Below are 20,386 nucleotides of genomic sequence, written 5' to 3' on the forward strand. Positions count from 1 at the left end.
TTAACCAAAATGTATTGTGTGTATTTATGTAAGTATTTTAAATCAGCATTGTTTACATTCATGACTACTTGCTAGAAGTCTTAGTCTTCACTGCATTTGTTGGCACATTGCTGCATATCTTGGCATATTACCCCCCACCTGTTGTTCAGTGGAATTGTGTGAAACCATTTACAGGATGGTGTAAACTGCATGTGTGTGCATGTGCTTCCTTGTGCATGTGCACAAGATAAACAAAACAGGGACCCACTAAGTGATGTATGGAAGTTTTTTGGCCTCTTTCTTCAAATGGAACTGCATTTTGCAATTGGCAATTCAGTATGCAAAGTGGCAATGCAATCTTCGATTCAGTTTGAATTCTTTTGAATAAAAGTTCAAATGAAAGCTCAGTCAATTACATTTCATATCGCCATGGTTTTTTGATCTCTTTATTCAAATGGCAATTCAATGTGCCAGCAAAACAGCGCCCCCAGTCTATTGCATTTACATTTACTTGTCTACATGGTTTTTTGGTGTCAAAATTCAACTGTAAATACAATCTGTCAGTCCTCTCATCAAGACGGGTCTTCAGTTAGGACGTCACTTCCTTGTTCAGTGATTGGGTAATAGCCTGCACTTCAGTGCTTCGACCACGCCGACACTGTTATTCTTGAAGGGTAAGTTGCTTTCTACTTCAGATAACGTCCCTATGTTCAACCTAGAGTTCAGACATTAGTTTATTACTGTAGGGCTGTTGTTGGCATTTTGTGTCTATCTACATCCTCATGCTGAGGTATTACAAGCTAATGCTAGATAGGCCTGGGTAAAGTTAGCTTGCTAACAACCTAAGCTAACGCTAGCAAAGTAACGTTAACTTAGCTAACTTTAGCCAAGTTTACTGCTGGTTGCTCACTAATTTACAATGCTAGCGACAACAGCGATGGCAGAATAATTTCTGTGGTAAACACAAGCATTTCAATCGCTTATCAACCTAACTTTCCTAGACAACTTGTTACATTAGCCACTAGCCCAGGGGGTCTCTTTTCAGGGCTATAAGCCGCTACATATGGTAGCTAGCAAGTCAGGGTTTTCTAACTCTTACTTTTTGACTCTACACTACATCAGGATACAGCAGTCACTATTGCAATGTATTTTCCATCCACAGCCAGTCTGGATCAGCAGTCCAGCGTGGGGCACAGATAGCTGTGGAGACCATGATGACCAACCTTGGTGTGGATGATATCTGGGTTGTTCTGAGGTGAAGACCCTTCTCTGACCAGTCCCTACCAGTACGAGCTGTACCGGATGTCCTCCTCATCCATTGCAGTTGAATGACCTGAGGAGGTCACCAGCATCCAGCTCGGCCCTGCAGCACCTGCATGTCATCACTGCCCTCCACACTGCATTACCTGCCTCACCCAGCCATGCAGGTGAACAGCTGCTGCCAGTCCGGGGAAGACAGTGAACAGCGCTATGGCAATATTTCTTCATTTTTTTTAAGTGGCAGCTTTGTACATCACCATCATAAGGTTTGGCACTCCTGGGCAATTTTTGTGTGATGAAGTTCATTTCATCCCTACAGTGAACAGTATTTTTACACAGTACTGCCTAGTGCCCTAAAGCCCAACTCCAACAACGGTGAAGTGTCCATGCCTGACAGTTTCTCCATTGTTGAAGTCGACCTTTACAGAATTTCTTTGTTTTGTTAAGCCCATCACCTGGCCAAGTCTGTCATAATTTATGTGATGGCTGATAGATTTTAGTGTTGTTTGAAAATCCTTCCTAATGTCTTCTCCCTTTCCTCCCCAGCCTCCAGTACTTATATGGACTGCAGCTCTGGCTCTTTAAACTACTCATTACATATAAAAGTAATGTTACTATGTACTGTGTGTTTATCATGTCAGATATTTTTATTTATTGATTCTTATTACTATTTGTGATGTAGCACTTAAAGCCTATTACCTCATTTCAGTATGTAAATTTGCACACCTTGACCTTGGTCCAGCTCTGTGTATGAATAGATCCTAAAATATTTTTACTGCTATTTTTAATATGCAATAAAGTAATTTATTAAATTGTTGCTCTAAGTAAGTTGATTTCTCCTATGGTATAGTTCTGGAACTAAGTTTAATATCAATATGTACAATAATCAAATCACAGAAAGACATTAATGGCATTTTTGTTTGTCAGAATGTAGATTATTCATTAAAAGGCCATATTTAATGTCGTCTTATACTTCTTGCATACATAATAACGTGTAATAATGTGAATATTATTTATACACAAATGTGAATAAGTTGTCACTTAACATTAACAACCAAGAATCAGAAGAGAGATATATAGTTTGATTTTCTGACTTATCATATGTGCGTATCAAATATACTGAACCACAAAACAATTCACCAAAGTCTCCTGTTACATTTGAAATATTGAACAAGGTATGTGGCAAATCTACAAAACCAGGTAAGGGTGGTCAGTTTATAGAAAATGTACTCATTTCTATTTTATTTTAAATTATTCAACCTGATGACAAAAAACATTCCCAATGGCTCATATTTATCGCATTCTTCCACTAAATATAGTTTCTACGCAGCTATTAATACAACTATTATAACTCAGCTTTAATATACTGACAAAGGATATTTCCACAGGATATTATCATATAAGAGTCAAGATTTATAGTACACATCTATTACAGGAGATATTATGCTCCCAGGTGAACCCATTAATCTCAAACTGGAAAGTTCTTTTCACTTGTGTGACCTAGTGCACTGGGATTGTTTCATCCTTGAACTCCAGCCTGCCAGTTCTTTAAACTGTATTTGTAAAAATATGCAATGACTATCAGCTATAGCGCAAAAAGAAGATCCTATACAGGAAAGAAGTAACTAAGTTGGAGAGGTCCTTCAATGATTCACATAAGCTTCCACTGTGGGTCTGTCTTTAATTCAGAAAACCTGAACTGTAAGTTGATTGTAGCATCATCTTCATAAGTCTTTTGAGAACGGAGGATGATGTCCATATCGTCTCTCTTCTCCACAACCAGATGGATGGCACCAAACGCACGCTGCTCAATCCATCAGGTTTTCCTTATGTGGTCATTCAGTTTTCACCGTGTGGATACCTTTCCAGTTAAAGCAAGACATCAAAGATGGCAATATATATCAAATACATACCAGCTTGTCAGACCAGGTGTATGGTTTGCTTCAGTGCAGGACCATCATGTGTATAGACATACATATTTAATACCCAAAGCCTGAAATGGGCACATTTCCTCTGAACACTATGGCTGAGTGTGTGTGTGTGTGTGTGTGTGTGTGTGTATGACACAGTTCTCACATTTAACTTTATTATGACATGATTTATTTAAGCTGTGAATAAATAAGCATTCCGTAATTGTGATTCTTAACTGTTTTATGAATTGAATGAAAAGTAAGTCTTTCTTATTGCATGAGCACAGGCCTCAGACTTGATCGGTCTACCTGTGATGAGCTGATCCTCCTCAAAGTGCTCGCTGCAGAGTGAGGCGAGAGGTGGAAGTGCCAGAGGGAGTCCACCTCTTTCTCCTCATGTTCAACACCCACTGAATCAGCCTGGCTTCCTCACCTAAAGAATAATTAATTGCGCACAAAAAAATGTTTTGTATTATGTCTTTACATTCTAGTGTGTTGTAGCTAATGCAACCAGCAAAGCACCACATCTTTCAGGTGAACTGTAATGAAAATAGGCATTATGACTAATATGTCTAGCGTAAATTATGTTCACATCAAAGCCTTGTGATTTCCTGTTATGGTAGCTAGTTATTCAGTCTGTGTTTTACTCACACATTTACAGTATTTTTTAAGTGTAAACTTAATCAGCACACACAAAGAAATGACTATTTGGCTACATCTACTTATCCAATATGTTACATCAATGCTGCATATAAACATCAACAACTACTATCTGTCTCCCAGACACATGGTACCCATCGCTGTTGTCGCTAGCGTTGTAAATTAGTGAGCAGCCAGCAGTAAACTTAGCTAACTGTAGCTAAGTTACTTTGCTAGCGTTAACTAAGGTTGTTAGCATTGCATTTCTAAACGTTGTGGTGTTATGTCTGCATTGAAAGAAAAAAAAGATTGTTTGACCTCTGATTGACTGAGTGAGCAGGCATCAGTCAGGTGAGCCCGGGAACCTGTATAATAATAATTCAAATGAAGATCAGTTTGAATCAGAAAAACTATATATTTTTTTTTTAACCCAGCTCTAATCAAACTGCATATTGAATTGCCAATTGCAAAATGGATTTCCTTTTGAATAAAGAGACCAAAGAACTTCCATAGTGATGCAATCTGGAGTAAGACATTTAAAACTGTTTTTAATTACCTCTACAAAATGTTTCAGGTTATTTGTGCATTTTGTCCTTTTTCCCAATAACCGAATTGTCGGTTTTGTCTTTATTTATTTGCAAAGAATTTCAAGATGTCCAGTTACAGTATAAAATCAGGATTTTCAGAGTCAGTACTTGAAACTGATGCATCGACACAGGCGGACTCTGTATATTCATTTGTCATGCGCTTGTGGCATGCTTTTTTTAATCTATAGATAGTTTCCATTTTTATAAACACTCAACATTATCCAGGGCTCCAGACTAACTTTTTACATTGGTGGCATTGGTGCGCCTAACTTTTTCATTTGGTGCACCCATTAATACATTTTTAGCAGTACCTTTTTTCTGTCAGTTCCCATACATTGGTAATTTCTTAACACATGTAAATGATTGTAAACTGGAATAAAGGTGCAGATAAATGTTTTTTTAATGGACTTAAATTTAGTAAAAGGCAGCTCTTTGGCTATATTAGGAGCAGTGTTAAATTCTATTATCATTTCTGACTCCTCACTGCTTTTTAAACGTTTCAAGTCAGAACGTCGATGCTCTGACAGCAAAAGCACTGTTCCCAGTAGTGATGCATGGGTCGCAGTTATTTCCGCAGATTGGGTAGGCCAGGTCATAAAATGAACATTCTGATTAATAGCAGGTGGGTTGCGAGTGGGTGAAATAGGGTGAAGCTAAACGTTTAATTATGATTCCTCTTGAGAGTTCCCTCTGTCCTGTCAAGTTTATAACTGCAGTTTTTAGTTTTGCTGCATAAATGTCTCACGAAATTTGCTGTGATATTACTGCGTGCAGCCTAACCATTAAATCAAATCGTTATAGAAAACACATCAATACAACTATATTATATATACAGCTTGACTTCATTTCAACAGAAATATAGCCTGCAGGGACCGGTAGAGGTGGAGAGAAATGTTCATGCAAGTGCAGGTCTCTAAATCGGAGAAAATAATTCTTAAGGGTGGGTGGCAGATTCAGATTCAGATTCACATCACGTCAGGGCTGATCTGCGCATTATCACCGCACACCCAGTTAGTGTTTGTTAAAACATATTTTATACGTAATTTAATCAGACCTGGTAAATTTTAGGCGCAGCAGTGCGACCAATGAAAATGTTTAGTCGTACTTGACAGATTTTTGGTCACACCCTGGAGCCTTATTACTGATGTCTTTCCTTCAATACCTAAAAATCACAAAAATATATATTTCACTCCCCTGTCCAGTTAGTGTCAGTTCAGCACACCTTCAGAGCAGCCCCCCCACACTAAACTCCGATTTTAGCCTACATTAGTCTCATGTTTTACCACTAAGACCCACGTAATGTTCATCATCTGTGAAGTGAAAACATCAGCTTTCCACACAGTCAGAGAAACTAATAGAGTTGATAAGATCCTAAAGCACCACGGTGCGTCTCTCCTGTCAGCTCTGTCAGCTGAAGAGTCGATGACACCGGACGGCAGTAGAGGATGTTGTGCCAGCGTCTGGTTCAAAAGTAGTTTTTCGACTTCACTGACAGTCAGCACAGAGCTGAGAGCGTCGGAGAAGCCAACAGAAACAAGTCACACTGCTTAGTTTAGGCAGTTTTGTGGTCAGGTCATTTTGAGACAAGACTCAATTTGTAAAGTTAACAGCCTGCCATGCTGTTGATCCTGCATTGCTCTAACGACACACTAGGGGGAAAAAAGTACAGTGATTCAACTGACAAAATGCAAGTCTGGGTCTTCTCGACTGATGACTCTATTCATCGACTTTTAGTGGGCAGCCTAGATATCTGAATTGTGTTTAACAATGTTGTCAAAGGGCTGAGATGTTTATTATTATTATTATTATTATTATTACTATTAGTATGATTAGTATTACTATTGTGGTTGTTGATGTTCTTGTTATAATTTTTATTTTTAGTGATGATAATAAGAACAATTTATTCTTTAACATTATCATTGTTGTAGTATTATTATTACTGTCATTACTATTATGTTTTTTTTTTTTACAATTGTTAATGTTATTATGGTTATAATAATTATAAGTGGTATGGTGGTGTTATTATTTTTATTTATCTTTATTTTTTGGTTTTAGTTTTTTTTATTCTTCTTTTCTATTCTTTTCTTCCTCATCTAGTTATTTTAAAACTACATTAGTCAATCTGTTACTTGTGGGATTACTATACTTAATCTTTATTTTCCTTTGTCTTGTAGTAGAATATATTGTTATAGTGTGTTAGTCTTTTACAGTCAGTAAAGCGGGATATCACTGACCACCTCTCCCAGGAAAACCCAAGCTCCCAAATCTCTCCACCTACCCAATTTTATGGGTTTTTTTGTCTTTCTTTTTTTCTTCTTTCTTTCTTTAAAATATTCAAACATTTATTCATGCAATTGTTCTTAATAGACTAAACAATTTTGATCAAAACTCCCCCCTACTGCTCCTCACACACACTTAAAATCCTACACAACAGACTGCTTTGCACCCCATGTCATAAGAACTACATCAGTTTCAATTCATATTCAACCCTAACCTTTTTTCTTTTTTCTTTTGTTTGCATATTCTGTTGTATGTACTCAATAAATGTTTTGCCCTGTCGTGTCAACCTTGTCAGGTATGTTACGCTCTGTCTTGTCTCACATGTTATGTGTCATTTCACACACAAAAAAAGCCTGAGATGTTCAGGTGAAGTAGAAATGTAGAGCTGGGTGTCATCTACGTTACATGGGATATACATGCCATGTTTGGGACTGATGCTTAATGATTGCCCTTAAAATGCAGGTGATCCAGCTGCCCCGAGGAGTGACCTTGAGACCTGGGTTGACGACATTAGCCCACTCCAGAAATTACATATCTAAGAGCAGCAGACCCACCCCCAAACACACAGTGGTCCAGTCAGGAAAACACTTCACAGGTAATAGTTGTGAAAATTAGCGGTGGAAATCTTTGGGAATTCGGATTCTTGTTGTCACTGTTTGATTCAGAATCAATTTTCGATTGAGAACCGATTCTTGATTAAATATATAGAAAAGGGAGCACTATTTTTAGGCTCTTATTCCAGTGAACTATGTGAAACAACTATGTTGTTTGTTAGTTTGTAAATTCAGTGCTCCGCTTCTGAGTGGAGAATTCACAAAATACTTAAATCCAAAATGCATGCAAACACTTGGCTTCTTTAAAGAAAATAGCTCTAGTATGTAACTCTGTATACCTCACAGTTGAGGTCAGCCTTTTGTGATCCATTAGTGCAACGTTATTAACAACATACAATAAATCTGTTTTTGGCATTTGTGAATCGTTTCAGAATCGTAGAAGGTAAAATTCACAATCTTCTAGTGAAAATCAGTTTTTAGATCCTATTTCCACCTAGTATTAACATGCTATATGTAGATAGATGTCTTATCTGGATCAGGCAGAAGGCATATTAATGCAGGTGTAAATGCACAAAGAACACACTACAATCAGAATGCAATCAGATCAGCCAGAGCACATCAAGTCCACCAGCTCTGCCTACCTAATTTGCTTCAATCACAGTGCAGACAGAATTGAGGTAACGAGAATGCTTGTTAATATCAGGTATAGATGCAAAGGTTTCATGATTAGATGTCATTATCCAGATAACGTATACAGATACAGATGTTAATAGCAGGGGGAGATGAACTTAAATTTCGTAGTCTCTAAAGTAGTGTTTGTTATTCAAAAACTGAGCAGTGGAGTGAAATGTACAGACCCAACTACATCTACAAACTCGGATAACAACTAACTAACCTTGTATGTTTCTCTTTTTATAGGAACTTTTTCAATGAAACAGCCTTTCATGCAGGATCCACCTTGTTCTACCAAATTTGCATTCAAGAACAGTTCAGGATCTTACAAGTAATACATACAGTTGATACCTTTGGACTCAAATGTGAAGGTGTTTCTCAAGTGTAAGGGGTTTCAAGTTGAACAATTCAGTAAGTTATTTGCGTGTGTGTTTCCATGTTTCCCAGAGAAGATGATGACATCAATGACGTAGCCTCCATGGCTGGAGTCAACCTGAGAGAGGAAAATGCACAAATCTTGACCACTATGGTTGGTTCTGTGGTCCAGTCGTGCCAGGATCATCCCTTCCTCTCACCTAACCCAGTGCTCAGCCGAATCCTTCATACAGGTACAAGAGCCATACTGAGGCAGAGCTCAGTCAACCTATTAGACTCAGTATTTCATTTAACATTTGGACTATAAAGCTTTAATGACATCAGTATTACTGCAGGCTTGTCTTTCATACTAGAAAGGGTAGTTTAACAGCCACCAAATTGCACTTTCTCTTCTCTCACACACAAAGATGCAACCAAAATAGGCCTAATAATATTTTTAGAACTATGTCAGATGCTACTGCATGTAGATTCTAATTCTGATTTATTTCATTCATTAAAGTCACTGTATAATGACAATTAAGTAAAATCTTTTGAAAATTAAATGTGGTTGCATGATTTTTTTCATGTTTGTACCACCATTTAATTAAGTATTGAGTTTTTTATTGAGTTAAAGACATCCAGTAAATGTATTGTTTTCATCCATTATTTTTAGCTTGGCTTCCTACTGTAGGAAATGCCCCAGACAAGCTTAGCTCTAATGATTCTTTGTGTTTGACTCTTCTTGTGATGCCAGATGTTTTGTGTGTCCTGTGTTAGGACAGGCACTGGGAGTAACTGATGTCGCTCCAGAGGTGGTAGCTCTGGTTTCTCATGCTACACAGGAGTGTCTCCGTGGGCTGCTGGAGAAGCTTGCTGTGATGGCAGAACACCGCAAGGCAGCCCTGAAGGTACAGCAGTCTGACCCTGAAGCAGTGGCAGTGGTTCACTTCCATATTACCTTATGAAGGAGTGATTTATATCTATTCTTACTAAGAAAAATTATGTCAGAACAGTCATACATGTCATACGGCAGAGTTTTGCTGCCACCATGATGACAGAAGTTCCTCGTTATTACTTTTCACGTAAGTCACAGAAATGTTTCATGTTCTCATAGCATTTTTTCTCGTTCTTACTAGATACCAAATTATTATGTTTTTACAAGACGCTTTTCTTAAGATAACATATCACTTTATCTTATGTCACAAAACTTAAGCATTATTTCAAACCAACAGATCTCGTGACCGGGCTATGACTTGGTACCGGTCAGTGCAGTGTTGGCATAACGGACCGCAGATGTTAAAGTATCTGACAAGAATGGAAATCTACCCACCACCGCCTCCTGACAGCGCAAACAACACGCACAAGGCCAGATACAGTTACTGACATTAGGGATAACGGTGGGCTTAAATGTGCGTTCAGTTCAGTGTCCCAACCTCTGTCTATACCTGCCTACCCTTCCTAACCACATACTGTACCTCATGAGGCTATACGCCTGTGTTTCAATCTATGTAGCAAACTGAATAATCTAAAATATTCAGTGCTGAGTACGCATCCATCACTACCATCACTCCTTCACCTCCATCTGAACAAGAGACCCAAACTCTGCTTGGGTTGTTCCATTTCCTACACGTATAGTTTCACATGTAGTTTTTTTAACTAATAACCCCTCCAAAAGTCGCCTCTAGCTGTGAATGTAAGTATGATAGTCTGTCTGTGTGTGTCAGCCAGTCTCCCTGCCTCCCTGCACAGGATAAGCAGTATAGATACAGTAATGGATGGATGGTACTTAAGTCATGTCCAAACATCAATAAAACTTAAACCATATTTAAACCAATCATTGTAGTTTTTTCCTAATGTAGGCTACAGTCTCTTGATCATTTAATACCATATGGAAATATCTTGTTTCAACAACATACCAACTTATCACGTTATTATGAGAAATTACGAGAAATTTTTGTCATATAACAAGAAAAGTTTCTTGTAAAAACGGAATCATTTGGTATCTAGTAATAACAAGAAAATCTCATAAGAACATGAAAAAATATGTAGGAGCCTGTAAAAATGAGAAGTTTTTTGTCATGCTCCCTGTATGTCTGGTCATTAATTTAGGTCCTCCCAAAATGTAAACAGGTAGCAGCTGTTGACAGCTATGGCAGACTAGCCATCACCATGTTAACATTGTCATTGTGAACATGTTGCCAGGCTGACATTAGCATTAAGCTAAAAGCCACTGTGCTTAAGTACAGCCTCTCAGAGCTGCTAGCATGGCTGTAGACTCTTAGGGCCCTATTTTAATGGTACGACAACTGCACAGACTATGTGGGCGTGCCCAAGTGCACCTGTTATTTTGGTTCATGAATGTGCAGCAGCACAAAGTGCAAAAGGGCTGAGTGTCAACGAATACAAATTGCAGAGGGCGGTGATGAATAAATACACTCAGCCAGTCACATCACTGGTCTTATATCTCTGAAACAGCTAAGCCAATTACAATAAAGCATTACTACAACAACAGCTCAACCCCTCAGCCCTGTTAACGTGTGTGTTTGTGTGTGTGTGGCAACAGGAGGACTTGTGGCATGCCAAAGTGAGTGATGTACGCTCCCAGCTTCGCTTCCTGGAGGAAGTGGAGAGTTTGAAGAAGAAAAGGAAAGATGAAGAGGAGAGAGAGAGACTGCTGCGTTTGGCCAGAGTAAGCTAGGCTAGAATGTAGCACTTCTGTTGTTTGACTGAAATGAGACTTAAACCACATTTTTCTATTAGCAACACAGACGTTTTACAGTATGTATAAAACCAAGGTTTGTTTATGGTTATGTTTTTATGATAAAGTTTAGCTTTAAAAGGGTAATAGTTTTTTATAAATTTGTATAAATTTCAATGCCTTTCCTTTTAGGTCGCACCAGCATCTTATCTGAAGACATTTCATTTTTGCCTGACAGTATTGAATGCTGCTGAATAACTCAACAGGTTAAATGTTGTGTTTTTGTTATGTATGTGAAACAGTGAACATCTTGGGACGAAAGACAAATTTCAGAAAATATTCTAATAAAATCAAATCAACATCCGTTTGTTTGTGATCACAGAGTCGCTCACACACTGAGGATCCACAGCATCAGCAGCTCAAGCAAAGAGCCAAAGAGGTGTGTATGCTTTTCATTCAGGAGTAAGCTAAAACAGGCTAAAAGCTGTGTAGAGAGATCTGTTTTTGGCTAATTCAGCAAATTAAATACCAGACAAATAATGGTACCTCATCGCTTTGATGCAAAAATCATATAAAAATCCAATATTGCCGTAAAGCAGTCCTGCTCAGTGATTTAAAGGGAGTGCTACCACAGTATAAATCGTATGGCAAGATGTCTGACACTAGACACATTTGTGTTACCTGATGGTATATATTATCTATCTATTATATACTATTGTCATTTAGCCTACCCTCATACAACACAATAAAGGAAAGTGCAAGATGCTTTTTGTACTTTTTTTGTTACACAGTGAACTGGTTAGCCACAGACATACAGATAAATCCAAACTGAAAGGCACCGGTGGCAGTGTGGCTATTTAAGGAGGCAGTAACACCATGCAGGGCTTGTTTTCCTTTTCAGGGTGCTGTGTAGCTCCCAGCCATCATGCTCTCAGAGGTTTCTCCAAGGCAAAAAAATCTGTTCATTAACATGGCCCATTGTTGCCACCTGCCCAAACACTCTCACAACTGCATCATACACTCACTACACTTTGCCAAGTCTGTACCTACCTTTTGCATATCTTTGTGTTTTGCCTTATAAAGTTATTTTTTACAGTATTATCAAGTTTCAACACTCCCAGAATCAGCACAACCTCAGATAATGATATTTATCACTCAATAAAGACTTCTATTCACTATAATAGGTGATTTTAGCCCAGAAAAAAATGGAACTTTTAAGTTTTACTTAATTTTTTGAAAACAGCACTGCAAATAACAAAATGTTTTTGGCCAGGAATTGACATTGTTTTCCCTGCCAAAGCATATCCCTAAATATGATATGCATCATGGCAGTTCCTGTCCAAAGTCACACACGGGCATCTGGCATACCTTGCATCAGAATGGGGTATTCTTCCTGGTCCTGTAGGGTATATTTGTGGTTGGTCAGGTGGAGACAGCCTTCCTCTTCATCTCCTCCTCCTTCCACTCTGTTGGTGGCCCACCTCGTCAGCATCCACACTGTAACATATGAAATAAATAAAACCACTATTACACTGGGTAATAATAATTACTCAAAGCCTTGTTCAACAGCTACTTCCTCAGTGGCCTAACCCTTCTCCCCCCATCAAAACACACCTTCTGGAGGGATTGGAATGATGATAATAATGATAATAAATAATAATAATAATAATAATGATATGTTCATTTATATAGGCCATCTACAGTGGTGTGAAAAAGTGTTTGCCCCCTTCCTGATTTCTTATTTTTTGTTTGTCACACTTAAATGTTTCAGATCATCAAACAAATTTAAATATTAGTCAAAGATAACACAAGTAAACACAAAATGCAGTTTTTAAATGAAGGTTGTTATTATTAAGGGAGAACAAAATCCAAACCTACATGGCCCTGTGTGAAATAGTGATTGCCCCCTAAACCTAATAACTGGCTGGGCCACCCTTAGTAGCAACAACTGCAATCAAGCGTTTGAGATAACTTGCAATGAGTCTTCTACAGCGCTGTGGAGGAATTTTGGCCCACTCATCTTTGCAGAATTGTTGTAATTCAGCCACATTGGAGGGTTTTCGAGCATGAACTGCCTTTTTAAGGTCAAGATCATTTTTTACAATCTTTCATATTAGTTTTACTAATGAAAGTAAATAGCTCACATGCACAAACAGGGGCTCTCAGGGTTATCTTAATTTCTGTAGTTTAACAGGAAAAAAACTGCATATCTGTAGCTCAAACCGTTGAAGAGTAATGACGTTCTAAAGACAACATGATATTTGGGAGTGTATACGCCCCCATGGGTTTCAGAGGGTTAACCAATGTTATTTTGTGATATTTTTTATGGCACACAGTGCGATAACTCACAAAAATGTGAAGGACATCACGCTTAATTTATAAGTGAGCATATTTGTTTAACTTTTTTTCTTGCAAATGCCTGAGTGTAATGTGAAAAACTACAACCTGTGTTTTTTTGTTTTTTTATAAATGTTGTAATGATAATTGTCTAAAATTATTTTAAAATGCATATTTTTTTAGTCAAATAACATAAAATTTTCTTCGGGGAGGACCCCAGGACCCCTCCACCACAACCATAGCAATTCAATTAAATTCAACTTTATTTATATAGCGCCAATTCATAACACAAGTTATCTCATCGCACTTTTCCTATAGAGCAGGTCTAGACCGTATTCTTTATAATATTAATTACAGAGACCCAACATATCCCACCATGAGCAAGCATTTGGCGACAGTGGCAAGGAAAAACTTCCTTTAAGAGGGCAGAAACCTTGGACAGAACCAGACTCAATGGTGGGCGGCCATCTGCCGCTGCCGTGTTAGGTTTTGGGGGGGGCGAGGGAGTTGGAGGCACAATGCAAATACCACCTAGAATGCGCCGCGCCATGCTCTGCTCTCTGTATATTTTCCTGCTTTTTTGTCCTTTGCCAATCACATGTCTGCATAATCCAGTAAGTATGTAACCAAGGATTCAATTAGTTGCACTGTGGGCTACATGTGGGGATACTCAGGCAAGAGTTAGAGCAGGGGTGTTAAACTCAAATACACAGTGGGCCAAAATTTAAAACTTGACCAAAGTCGCTGGCCAACATTGAACAAATGAACCTTTTATGGACCCACACAAGTTTTGCTTTAACATTGAATATGGAACAAGCAACGCTTATTACCTTACAATATACAGTCCACGACAAAATTACGTTGGCTCCACATACAAGACAAACAGGTGTGTCTTTTACACATGTAAACAGATATTCTGCCTCCCACCTGTCCAAAAAGCTCCTGTTTTCTGCCTTTCTTTTCGCCATTTTTGGGAAGGGGTAGCACGGTGACAGTTGTAGCATGAGGTCGCTATGACTACTGTCACAGAGGAGAGGGCGTTTCTGGGTCTTGTCATGATTGACACGCCAAAACAACAGCAGAGCATTATGGGATTTGTAGTATTAGCGGTGAATGCGCTGTATAATACCGGCGGGCCAGAGTTTGACACCTATGAGTTAGAGGGAGTGTCTGTTTTCCCTATGATTTCTAAGCAGATTCATGGACGTTTATTTGCAATGGACATCGGAAATAGCTTGAACAGCTTATTAATTTACAGAAATTCCACTAAGACAAAGTTCAAATGCCATCAGTAGTGAAGGGGAGAGAATATGTATTTTGCGGAAACAAATCATTAAAGGAATAGTTTGACATTGACAGCGAATAAGCATATTTTCCAATCTGTACAGTAAATATGAAGCTACTGTCAGCAACTGAAGTGTAAAAATGACATTTCCCTGTTTTAGGGATGGTCATGTGTTGGATTATTTCTGGGCTCTGAGCACCAGGCAACCAGCAGAGACTCCAGGAAGTCACTGGTCCCAGCCAAGAAATAGTCTGGCACATAACCCCCTGTAAAACAGCACATTCTTGTTTTTACACGTTGGCTTTTGTATGTATTAAACAAACGAGATATAACATAAATTCCTGCATTTGACCTCGTTATCGTCAGGGCATGTCTATCAAGTAGCAACATACACACACACAGATACCGGTGTTGGGCTTCCGTATAACAACAAAGTTAACGCTAGCTGAGCTAGCAGTGCAGTATGAAGTTCCACAAAAATCAACATGAAAAAACAATTCCCGGCATCCAACCTACTACTCTCATTATTTAGTTGGCTTCAAATTAGGCTTAACATTCACACAGTTTCTCTTGACTGTCCCATAGTATTACAACATTAGTCCAATATTGCCCCAGCCTTTGGGAGTTACCCCCCTAGCCTATAACGTTAGCTATTACTTTGTTGGCCAAAACATAGCATTATGTGAAAAATTCAAAAACAAACATTCACTCAATGATCATCTGCCCTCTCGGCAGACCAGCTGGTCTTGGTTGTCTTTTCCAGTTTATCGTCAGGATCCTGAAGAAGGTCTCCAGCACACCTCTATCCAAGTGAGGAGTAAAACTTTTATATGTAGTAACGCACACTCAGGCTCTGCGACAGCATCCAACAAAAACTGCCCACGCTGCAATTCATTGGAGCAAAATTTATTCCGTTTCCGTTGGCATTGGAGGGCAGTTTAATTGAAGGCACCACCAGTCTGTGTTTGCTCTCAGCGGCTCAGTTTCTGGGTCAGCCAAAATATTGTAAAATGTATCCTCGTCCATAACATCCTCTGTATTCATATTTTGGGATGCTATTTTTGCGTTGGAAACATGGCTAGTTTGCAATCCAAGCAAAGAGAACAAGTAAGTTTTGTCTTTGAGCGGCATCTAGAGCATGCCCCCTGGCTACCCAGAGGCAGAAGCTACAAATCCAAGCTGAAGCCTGTAGGTCTTTCTTGCCTCCAACTACATCACTGTCACGTCAAATGACGGCGCTGGATGCACTGAGGAATTTATTGCTTCAATCGACTACATTTACCATGAACACTGATTGGACATCCACATAAAATACGCTGAATTCCCCCTTTAAGTACGAGTTTAGGAAGTTTAGGAGTTTTGTTGTTGTTTGTGGGCTGTCTGTCCGCTCCTCCTCCCAGGGGTTGGTGCTCTCCTGGCTCGGCTACTGTTGTTGTCCCTTAGGACTCCTCTGTGGCCACTCTCCCTGGCTGCCTGCCTTCTTCTGCCCTCATTATGTCTGCCTATGCTTTGCCCCCTTCTGACACAAATCATTAATGCGTCTCTTCTTTCCAGTCTAAAAATGGCTGTTATTACCCCAGTCCTAGGACTATAGGAACTACAGACCAATCTCCCATTTATTGCCAAACTCCTTAAGCGTACTGTAGCCAGTCAGAATCAGAAATACTTTATTGATCCCCGAAGGGAAACTCTTTGTTACAGCAGCTCGCCTTTACGTCAAGGCAAGTCAGCTCCAGGTTCATATGTCAAACAACATCAAGCCCTCGGACACTCTACCACCATCCAACCTGACAGACTACTTACATGATATTAATGCTTGGATGACCTGTAATTACCTTAAACTTAATCAGGATACATCTGAGGCTATCCTCATTGCCTCCCAAGCCACACTTCACACTTATAAACTTATCCATCCCTGGTTTTACATACTCACTCACCACGTTCTTCTGATGCCCATCTACTCTCTACTCCTACCTTTAGGCTCCGCACTATGGGTGATAGGGCCTTCAGTGTAGCTGGCCCCAACCTCTGGAATGCGCTCCCTCAGGGTCTGCGCCAGTGCACATGGGTCGCTTCTTTTAAGTCGCAACTGAAAACTCAGTTGTTTAAATTAGCGTTTCCTGGTGCTTCGTAATATGTATATTATGAATGTTTTCTTTTATCTATATATATATTTCTTTGCTGTTGTTCTCATCTTTTTCTTTCCACTGTTATCTTTTTATGTATTGACTGCCTTATCTGGATTTGTAAAGTGTCCTTGGGTGACTTGAAAGGTGCTTATAAATAACATTTATTAATATTATTAAATCTTTATTCACCACATTTTCACTAATGCTTAGTCTCTCTTTTCAGTTACAACAAATAGAAGAAGCTCAGCTGCAGCAAAGAGAGGCCAACCTCACCGCTCTAGCTGCCATTGGGCCTCGCAAGAAGAGACCTCTGGAGCAGATTGAAAGCCAGGTTGGTCCGTATGGTGTCTCCATTCTGTCACAGGATTCATATTATATTCCATTTCTACCAATTTAAACTCCTAAATGTTACACACTGGACCTTTTAAAAGTCTACCAGGAGATGGAAGAATTATCTCATCTGAACAGTTGGAAGGCTTTTAATGTGAAACAATTGTGCAGGAAGTGTTGTTTCATTGACATGAGTTGGGATTTACAATGGTTAAAGGGGCACCAAACTTTGTAGGTGCAATCAATTAGTTATGGCTATCAGGATTATCAAAGATAATCATAAATAATACTTTAATTAAGTCCCCGGGGGCGCCACTCTTCTTAAAGAAGAGAATTGATAGTCAATCAATTGATTGAGCATAATTATACACAAGCATTTATTGAAAGATAAACAAAGCAAAAACACACAATGTGAAGTCTAACTCTAAATACACTGAACTACAGAACCAAAGGGTTGTGTGTGTACTTGCTACATAGTGAGGAATGAAATACATTTTTTACCTACAGAGTGAGGACATTTTTGGAAAGTGAGGATATTTTGGCCAGTCCTCACAACTTCAAAGGGCTGTTTGAAGGAAGACTTGGTTTTAAGGGTTAGGTTAGAATTAGGTTATGGTTAGGATTAGGCATTTGCAGAGGCTGCATGTCTTCAGACAAAGAAAGTTAATTCAAAATGGTGGCAAGGCCATGTATGTTAAAGAGTGTGGCTCTGTTAAAGGGCCAAATTGAAGTGGATGTGTGAACTGTTAGCATGCAAAGACTCTGTGTGAAGCATAACATTAACATCAACTTAAAATGTGGCAACCAAATCCTAACAGGGGGAAGCACATCACAACAATAAAACTAAAAGTAATACAGTCCTGTGCTTAGCCATGTACTCTGCTATGTTATGTTATGCCCAGTTATATGTTTGGTGGTTACATTACCAGCCTGTAAAGGAAGAAGTTGCTGTGATTATCTGGCGGTCCCGTTGGATAAGCCAGGCAGGGAAGAATGTTGGTTACGATTGAAGAAAGTCCTTGCTGTGCAGTCCATTTGTGTAGATTGAGGAACTGGTTGCTCAGTCTGTTGTTCTCCTCAAAGTCAGTTCTTAAAGTTAGCTGGCAGACTGTGTGTGGCAACTGTCTACGCTAACTATTGTTGCAGGAATCTTACGCAGCCCCTTGCATCGCTGATGTAAGAGAGAGAGTTCAGTTCTGCAGTGTGTTTGCTGTTAGCAGGCCACATAAAGAGGGAGACAGCAGCCACTGTCTGCTGCTGAAGAAGAGTTTGATTAGCTGTGAGCTAACCATAAATCTTAAGGCAAAGGCAGGCCCTCGTGTTGTGGCCGCAATCCTTTGTTCTTCGTTGGTAGGTCTGCATAACACAGACCTCCCCGAGGTGCAGGCAAGGAGAGAAGAGCAGAAAAAGAGTGGCCGCTGACCCCTTTTAATTGACCTGGTGACATCACGGGTCACAGGTCAGACTGACCAATGGTAGCTGGAATTGCTGAGATCAGTGGCCCTCAGGATTGTGGAATGCTGAGTTCAATGGCTTCCCTTTGTTTACAATACAAAAGAACATGCGGTCTCCTAATAAAAGTTCAGTTGAAGTCCCACAAATGAATAAATTCCAATGGTGGAGTACAGTGGTCCCAACATCACTGAACGAAAAAATGGCAAAGTAAAAGAGAATAGTTTGGAATCATTGATTGAAAACAATATTTCTGTTGAAAATAGAAACTGAGAGTAGCACAGTGGTGAGTATGACATGACTGTTATTGTACTGATGGAATTAGTGCTGTGGAAATGGACATTAAACTGAATTTATAAAGACAACAGGTAAACATGGAGGAAGGGTTGAGTTTGCATTGTCATCAAATTAAAACAGGAGCAGACCAGAAAACAGGGAGACTTCTAACTAAAACTTGATAAGATGTACTTAAACAGGTAATACATAAATACACAAATATGTCTCTAATATAAGCCTGTTCCAAATAAAAGTGGTTGAAGTAACTCATACTAGAATCAGTCCTTTAAAAGGACGATGAAAGCCTAAGATTTTTGGAGCTTCGATGAAGTTGCTCTCATTGCTCACAGAAAACCCCACAAAACCAGCTGTGAGTGTTTTGCATTAAGGATAAAGACAGAAAAGGCACCACAGTAAAAACTACTTAGCACCAAGCAGAGAAACAAAATACAAAACACCACACACACATCTTTTGAACACCAAAGATTGAAATAAAAATGCAACAATGATTGTGTAGCACCAAGGATGGATAAAAAGTAAAAGAAAACAGCATGTTTCATATTACCACAGGTTGATAGAATGACTTGCTATAAAGGCCATCCCTCCTCAGTTAATGCAGACACACTGGAAGCCTACAGCTTAGCACAGTTAGCATGTGTGAGACTGTTAGTTTAGCTTACTGAGTGTGTTTAAGTCATGCCCCTGCAGGCTATAGGTTTAAAGATGAGAACGCTGTTAAGTGCACTTACTTTCCACTGCCTTTGAACTCCAGCGGAGCTGGCTGCTGCCTCCTCTCACTCTCTTTCCTCTCACAGCCACAGGGCTTCCTTTATCTCCTCATAGTTCCTGTCATCAGTGTGTGTTCTGCCATCTGAGGTAAAACCTATGGAGGAGTGATGGCAAGAGTGGAAGCTCTTTTGAACATCTGTCTTTTTACAGCTATTCTTTTTCACTCATTTGTTACTGCGCATGTTCAGACAGGAGCTCAGGCAGAGAACTACTGGGCTACTGTCAAACATAAGCACATGTGTCTAGGCATAAGCTCTAAAATTAGCTTATGCCTAGTATAATCATCTAAATATCATCTCATGCCAGGTCAGCTTTAATCGAAACAACCCCAACCCCCTCAAGTAGGTGGTTGTTCAACACTTCATTTCTGGCAGACAAAGATTTCAGCAATTTCCTCTCCAGAGAGTGGACATCCTTTATTGAACTGAATGACTCCCCAGAAATATCACCATCAATACTTTGAGAAACAGCAAAAGCAGTTCTTAGGGGACATATCATTTCATACTCCACACACAAGAAAAAAAGAAACAAGAACTGGAACATAAACTGAAACATTTATATTCCCAACATTTCCACTCCCCCAGTGAGCAAACTCAAAATGAAATACAGAAAATTAAGACACAGCTCAAAAATATAATACAACAATAGACCCAATATCTCATGCAAAGTATGAGATTGAATTATTTTGAACACAATGACAAAACTGGTAAATTTCATTACACCAATCCAAGACACACAAGGATATTTAATATACAAACCCAAAACACAAACACAATTTGTATGATTGCTATCAGAGACTCTACCATTCAGACAATGTATCAAGTATTTCCAACATCCACTCTTTCCTTGAAAGCA

General features: G+C 39.2%; 1 protein-coding gene and 1 long non-coding RNA gene across 8 annotated transcripts in view; one reads left to right on the forward strand and one right to left on the reverse strand.

The window, feature by feature from the left end:
• Window positions 1–20,386, forward strand: part of taf4b (TAF4B RNA polymerase II, TATA box binding protein (TBP)-associated factor) — a 98,570-nt gene that overhangs the window by 23,734 nt on the left and 54,450 nt on the right. For 5 of the 6 annotated variants that reach the window (XM_044199868.1, XM_044199867.1, XM_044199870.1 and 2 more), the window contains 7 exons: window positions 7,118–7,250; window positions 8,128–8,212; window positions 8,329–8,489; window positions 9,013–9,143; window positions 10,799–10,924; window positions 11,316–11,372; window positions 16,908–17,015. In XM_044199868.1, coding sequence (XP_044055803.1) covers window positions 7,118–7,250; window positions 8,128–8,212; window positions 8,329–8,489; window positions 9,013–9,143; window positions 10,799–10,924; window positions 11,316–11,372; window positions 16,908–17,015 — 801 coding nt within the window. Of the gene's footprint in view, window positions 1–7,117; window positions 7,251–8,127; window positions 8,213–8,328; window positions 8,490–9,012; window positions 9,144–9,467; window positions 9,624–10,798; window positions 10,925–11,315; window positions 11,373–16,907; window positions 17,016–20,386 lie in introns of those variants that run through there. The other variant, XM_044199871.1, reaches the window with a different exon arrangement.
• LOC122877799 lies at window positions 651–19,476 on the reverse strand. Of its 2 annotated transcripts, XR_006378352.1 has the most exons (5): window positions 17,941–19,476; window positions 12,302–12,430; window positions 4,107–4,153; window positions 3,459–3,582; window positions 651–3,100 (listed from the first exon to the last, which is right to left on the reverse strand). It is a non-coding gene; the product is annotated as an uncharacterized LOC122877799 (long non-coding RNA). The 2 variants fall into 2 exon arrangements; XR_006378351.1 differs by lacking the exon at window positions 4,107–4,153 and having other exon boundaries at window positions 2,522–3,100; window positions 17,941–18,648.

The sequence above is a fragment of the Siniperca chuatsi genome, linkage group LG6, assembly GCF_020085105.1.
Source record: "Siniperca chuatsi isolate FFG_IHB_CAS linkage group LG6, ASM2008510v1, whole genome shotgun sequence".
Taxonomy (NCBI): domain Eukaryota; kingdom Metazoa; phylum Chordata; class Actinopteri; order Centrarchiformes; family Sinipercidae; genus Siniperca; species Siniperca chuatsi.